Raw genomic sequence first — 7,008 nt, 5'->3', positions numbered from 1 at the left:
GACAGAACGATGAAATTGGAAACGTTCAGAAATAAAACGATAAAGGTACAATGTATCAAGCTGTACCTTATTTATGGCCGACCCATCACAGGTAACTCACACTAATGCAAGATGTATCAGTGACCTAGAGTGATTTCAGACCTGAACGTTGTTTCACTTGCCAATTGCATGCAGTTTAATAAAAAGAAAACGAATTTTTTTTTTCAAATAAACAGTAGCGATATTAAAACATGACGTGTCACCATTATCAAATGCATAGTAGTACCAGATAAAATGAAAGTGTGAAATTACATTAGGATAAAATGGGGTGTAAAAATCAAAATAATGTACTTAACTAAGTGAACAGTTTCGCTTATATGAACTCCTTTTGAGTTTGTTAAGCTAATAAGAGCATCTCGTAAATATAAAAGCACTCAAACTTCTTACTTTACACGATTGTAAATTGCTCATGAAGATTAGTGGTCTACTGTTGTCGTCGCCGAAACGCCTTTTTAATATCGCTACTGTTTATTTTAAGATGTTTTACGAAATATTCCGTTCACAGAAATAAAAATGTTGTACTTCCAATTAAACGCAACTTCCTGAAAATCGCAAAAAATTAATATCCAGCAAGAAAAAACAGAATTTACAATCGCAAAAATGAGCCTCGTGCAAAGATAGCCGATGCTCAAAATTTAACTCCCACTAAAATTTCTTGCCACACTCTTTTTTTCTCCCTTCCCCCGTTCGCCATGCCAAAGAAAAAAAGAAAGCCTTATCGCAGGTTTCACGGTAAAATGCCACACTTGGGACGGATATTTTGTTTTAAAACGCCGGCAGAAATGTATGACATATGTGAGAACCCGTGTTTGTTTCCAAAGTCAACATTTGATATGGTGTCAAATAGCCAAAGTTCTCAATTTCACTCATCAGTGAAACGTCATAGGCCGCGGCTTATGAGAACATAACTCAGTTTACATATCTACAACGTGGTGTGTCTTAGCTGCTTTTAGCCTAGCATCTTCTGTTTACCGTACGATGTTCCGTGTAGCCCTTGCTGGTTTGATTGCCCTGACGCAAATCGTTTTGGCGGAGTCGAACAGCAAAGCCGAAGAATTTTTGACCGAATTCAATCGCCGAGCACCTTTAGAAGCGAACGCAAACGAGGTCGCGAGTTGGAAATATTCCACCAATCTTTCGTCCAGCGAAGCAGCAGCGGCCACCAAAGCAGCCAGCTTAGCTTTTGACACATTTTTCGAAGAAGCTAAGAAGAATGCTTCCCAACTGGGCAACGTGGAAGATTTGCCTGAAGAATTTCAGCGACAAATCAAGCTCATTCGCGAGTCTTCGACGCTGAAGGATGTGCAAAAACGGGAAGAACTAGCCAGCTTAAAGATTCAGATGCAGAAAATTTACAGTTCAACTGAAGTTTATGACCAAGCAACAGGAAAAAACTTATCGTTGTCTCCAGATTTAACTGACATCATGGCTTCCTCACGGAAGTTTGCCGAGTTGAAAATGGCGTGGCAAGAATGGCGTGACGCGGTGGGTCCGAAAATTCGCCCGCTCTATGAACAATACGTGAAATTGTCGAATGAGGGAGCCCGAGATAACGGTTACTCTGACTACGGCGCTTATTGGCGGTCATGGTATGAGGTTGATAACCTTCCAGAACTCGTAGAAAACCTCTGGAGAGATCTAGAGCCATTTTATAAAGAATTACACGCATATGTTCGGCACAAACTTGCCAAAGAATACCCTCAAGTAAGAGAAGAAGATGCGATCCCGGCACATTTGCTCGGCAATATGTGGTCTCAATCTTGGGGGGAAATTTACCCCTTAGTCGAGCCATACAGCGTTAATTCAAGTCTTGATGTGACTAAAGCCATGCAAGACAAAAACTATACGATCGAAGAAATCTTTCGAATTACTGAATCGTTTTTTGTGTCCCTCGGGATGGAGAAACTTCCTGAGAAATTCGTGGAGAGATCTCTGATCAGAAAACCCGAAGGAATAGATGTCGAGTGCCATGCCTCTGCCTGGGACATGTATGTGAAGACTAAAGATGGAAAAAAGGACGTGAGGTAAGCAAAAGAATATTACAAATTTGTGAACATGTGTATTATAAATTGCGTGACGGCCTCGGGGCTCCCGCGTCCAACACGCGGTTATCGGTTGTCAGTCGACACTTGACATCGACAGAATCATTACAGTAGAAACGGCAGTTCTAACGTTGTCGAGTATGTAAAGAATATTTTTTTAGGATAAGATCGTTCAGTTGTTGTTTGTCTTATTAGAAATTACGCAACAAAGTCTCGTTCTGTGGTGTGAAAAAGTGCCGTTTCCTGTAATCAAGACCGGCTGCCGATATCAAATGTTCTAGTCTCGTTTTTCTCCTCCTCTTGGAATTTTGCAATATGATTTATCCTAAATATTACATTCTCGTGCTCTTGAAAGTTTTTTTTTTTTTTTTTTGCCTTCTAAAACTTTTAATTGATCGCTCAACTCATCGTGTATGTATCTGAGGTTAGCGATAATTGGCGGTGATAGAATACGGTCAGAGTGCATAAATTGAAACCAAAAACAAAGCATATCTTCTGGAATCGGGCAGCTGGATTAAGAGAGATAAAAAGGATTATCTATTGTCAGATCTAACGAGAATCATTGTGTTTATTAAACTAATCGCACGCATGACTGTGAAAACCGTTTCAGTGTAAAGCTCTGTAAACCATTTATGGCGCTACTTCAGTTCTCGTGTAAGGATGAAAACTTGGAGAAGTTATTTGTAGAATGTTTTGGGGAATTTCCACATCTGGGCTGCATTCGGCACTCGAATGATTGAGTAACTTGTTCTATTTTTAGAAAGAACAAACACAGTTGCAAATCATCTTCCTAAGATAACATTGTTTTTGAGTGTTGGAATTCGCATTTCTGACGTTACATCTCCCACAAAGAAGCCATGACCGGCTGTGATGGCGACATTCCCAACACGCTTTCGATTTTTGTTTTGTTTGTTTTTCTGTTGCAAGTAGACACTTAATTCCATGGCATGGTAAAGTGTCCACGGATTATCGTCTGCCTCTCCCAAACACCCCCAAAGACAAAGTTTAAAAGTCGCCAAAAAGGTTTATGTCCTTACGTGCTTCTCGCGCGAACAATGTGTTCGGAGTTGTTCACCCTTGGGAAATAAAATATGTAAGATATTTCTGAAATAGGAAACATGTACCGTGATTAGTGTAAATTTACTAGCTTTCTATCACGAATGCTGTTCTCTGATTGGCTACGCTACTCACTATCTATTCTGTGATACAGTGACTGTACGGGTCCGCAAATGATCCCAGGATCTCAAATGATCCCGGACCGCAAATGATCCCCAAATTGGACCGCAAATGATCCCGGACCGGAAATGATCCCCGATAGGTACCGCAAATGATCCCGACTAAAACCTAAGGAATGGCATGGATGGTGGGATGGTGTGGATAGAGAATTGGCCTACGTGAATACCGATGTTTTTATTAAAGCCATCTTATAATTATAATGGCTGAGAACTTGCTTTTTTTTTATACTTTCGACTAAATTTTGTTGCTAACTACTATGTTATGAATATCACCACTCAATCATCAAAACACGACTTGGCTTGCATTTCTTTGCAGTTCTCAGTAAAATTATGATCAGTGCAACATACGCTACATATCCTCCTCCTTTGTTACACATTGATATTTCGGTGTTATAGTTAAATCACATTTTATCAGCCATTAACGCCAATCGTCTGAAATTTTAAACTAAACTCTAACCATGAAGCAACTATTAAGGAAGGCGCTGTCACCTGAGTAGACCCACAAGCCTACAACGCTTCCTCACTCTGTAAAACACCTAGTGTGTAGTCCTGGAAATTTGAACAAATTTATTTTGTAATTTTTCCTTGGTCGTATTTTGGCTTTAATTCCTGGGAAATCAGGCATAACAGGGGGTATATTTATATCTGTTTACAATTAGCGTACTTCGTTTGGAAATCAGAGCATTTTGAATTTCAGGGTTATGGAGGTTACATGACACAAGGCTACGATCGAGTTTGTTGAAAAATATATACTTATCTCATGATTTTGAGCCTTTTTAGAAGTTAGAGCACTAGGAAAAGTGCTTATATAAATGCTTGTTTGTTTAGTACCGATAATCAGTCCGGAGTTAAGATAAATCCAGGCGGTTCGATTCTTTGGCCGGTCTAGCGGATCTCAAAGAGTGAGAATCGAGATTTGAACCGCTCCACTATCCCGCTAAACCGATGTGCTTTAATAGCGTGCAATAAAATTACAATGAATAAATTCCACAACTGTCTCTGTACCTGTTGAGTTGATACATGTGACAGAATAAATAGCTTCCGGTGGGAAAGTGAGAGATTCTCGTTCACTTTTCAGTAAAGAATAACGCTATTAAATATTCCCCACTTTAAAGATTCCCCATTTTAAAGATTCCCGCTTTTAAAGATTCCCCATTTTAAAGATTCCCGCTTTTAAAGATTCCCGCTTTTAAAGATTCCCCATTTTAAAGATTCCCGCTCTTAAAGATTCCCCGTTTTGAAGATTCCCGCTTTCAAAGATTCCCGCTTTTAAAGATTCCCGCTTTTAAAGATTCCCCATTTGAAGATTCCCGCTTTTAAAGATTCCCCATTTTAAAGATTCCCCGTTCTCCGTTCCCCATTCCCATTCCCCGATTCTCCGATTCTCCGATTCCCCGATTCCCCGATTCCCTGATTCCCCGATTTCCCGATTCCCCGATTCTCCGATTCCCCGATTCCCCGTTTCCCCGATTCCCCGATTCTCCGATTCCCCGATCCCCCGATTCCCCGATTCCCCGATTCCCCGATTCCCCGATTCCCCGATTCCCCGATTCCCCGTTCCTCATTTTAAAGATAGCCAATCCATGCCATTCCTTATTTTTTGATCGGGATCATTTGCGGTCCAATATGGGGATCATTTCCGGTCCGGGATCATTTGCGGTTCAATTTGGGGATCATTTGCGGTCCGGGATCATTTTCGGTCCTGGGATCATTTGCGGCCCCGTACAGAAACCTGTATTAAGCGGACATCCTTGGGACCCTCATTAGTGTCCGTTCTAGACAGGTTCAGCAATAATAGTTAACCATTAACCCTTTTGTAACACAGTGTAAGATCAAAGACTGCTTGTAGCACAATGTCCAGTCAGTCAATGCATCAATCTGGAATCATCTAATTAGCTTTAAAATGACATCGCTGAACAACGTCAAAGGTGCCTGTACTGAACTTTTAGAAGTTAAAGGCCCTTGAAGTGTCCGCTTATTGCAGGTTTTGTGCAACAAAACGGCTTAATATTGGTGTCCGCGTCCACTTAACAGAGGTGTCTGCTGAATGCAGGTTTATTTTTGCAGTAAATGTGGGAAGAAAATTTAGAGACTCAAGCGGCTGTCCGCTTAATAGAGGGTGTCCGCTTAATATGGGGTCCGCTTAATTCAGGTTTCACGGTAGATAGCGAGTAGCGTAGCAGTGTGCCTTTGTTAAAAAACGACGGCCGCTTCTTCACGTTTTCCAGGTGTCTGTGAAGAGGATTTAGATAGAGTTTTGAACGACTAGTAGATTTATAATATAACAATTAGATTATTCGCTCTCGATTTCTATGCGTGATATAGTTGACTCGGGATAGCGATAGAAATCTCGAGCTCGTAATCGAATTGTTTAATAGAAAACGAGCGGAAGTTTAGGAGAACGAGAAATGCTGTGTGAACACGGGCTGACAGGCGAGTGATTTCACAGCTTTTTCGAGTTCCCCCAAACTTCCACGAGTGTTTCTATTTTACAATTAGACTATCGCGCGATAGTTGACCAGGGCGCAGCTCGAGTCAGCTATCACGCGTAGAAATCGAGATCCAATAATCTAAGTGTTTTAGCATAAATCCCCTAGTCGTTCAAAATTTTATCTAAATCGTCTTCACAGACAGATCACGATTAGGGCGCGGGTATGGGCTATTTTCTAAATATCTACATATCCATTACCGCTCCAAATATTTATAGCACCGCGATCAGTCTTCAAAACTGACTAAAGTGAAAACGGGCGGGTAAGAACCTAGATTTTAAGAACCTGCATACTAGGCTAAAATTTGTCAGTTAGACCCCCTCTGTACAAGAACCTGTTAAGCCTGAAATTTCAAACAGGTTCTTGTTTTCCGAATCACAGATAAAAAAAATTCACTAAATTGGACAAATAGCATTTTGCCATTGTTTATGGAAAAACAGGTACCTTCATATATTCATTCAAATTTTTAATTGAATGCCAATGTTCTGTACCCAAACGCAATTACAATACAGTATTGCCAAAATCACATAATTAAATATAAAAGTTAGGTATATATAACGAGTACTGTAGTGATCACTCCATTGCTGATCCATTAAGTTGTGTTAAAAGTTTGGGACCATACGCTGTTAATGCTGAGAAAGCATATAATGTTATGTACAATGTAAGACTTCCACTTGACCATTTATATGGTAAGCACTTCTTTTTTCAATAAAAGTCATTTTTGCATAAAAATAAATACTTTTTATGCTAATTTTATGTAAGGTATAGGCTGAAAACCACTAAATTTGAGAGCTTAACTGAACATGCTGAAATTATTTTCCTAAGAAAATAAGAACCCATTTAAGAACCTAAGTAGACTAAATGTTTTTGTTAGATACCATTTATGTAAGAACCTGTTTAGTCTTACTTGGGAAAATGCAGTTTCTTACTCGTGGGTTTTAATTTTACTGTATTGGCGACCAGCGAGCTGGAAAGTCCAGAGACTACTTCCTGTTCGCGCGGCCGCGGCCTGCTACGCTCTCAGGAGTAGCTTTGCGTGACAGAAAGAGGGCCAGAAATGGACGGCGGAGAAAAACCTTTGGGACCAGGGTACCATCCTTATTTTTCGATTTACCACTTGTTCTTTCTTTTCCACTTTAGAAAACTGTATTCAGATTCTAAAAGTAATTTTCTACATCGGAAAAATAATTATTACAAAACTTT

General features: G+C 40.0%; 1 protein-coding gene across 1 annotated transcript in view; it reads left to right on the top strand.

The window, feature by feature from the left end:
- Positions 1-456: 456 nt before the first annotated feature.
- The window catches only part of LOC145493715 (angiotensin-converting enzyme-like), a 25,597-nt gene continuing 19,045 nt past the window's right edge, over positions 457-7,008 (top strand). The window contains exon 1 of the mRNA XM_081473176.1: positions 457-2,063. Coding sequence (XP_081329302.1) covers positions 1,018-2,063 — 1,046 coding nt within the window. The 5' untranslated portion in view covers positions 457-1,017. The remainder of the gene's footprint in view (positions 2,064-7,008) is intronic.

This window comes from Orbicella franksi, chromosome 7 (genome assembly GCF_964199315.1).
Source record: "Orbicella franksi chromosome 7, jaOrbFran1.1, whole genome shotgun sequence".
Classification (NCBI taxonomy): Eukaryota; Metazoa; Cnidaria; class Anthozoa; order Scleractinia; family Merulinidae; genus Orbicella; species Orbicella franksi.
Note: the sequence above shows the minus strand (reverse complement) of the source record. Positions and strands in the feature narration are given on the sequence as shown.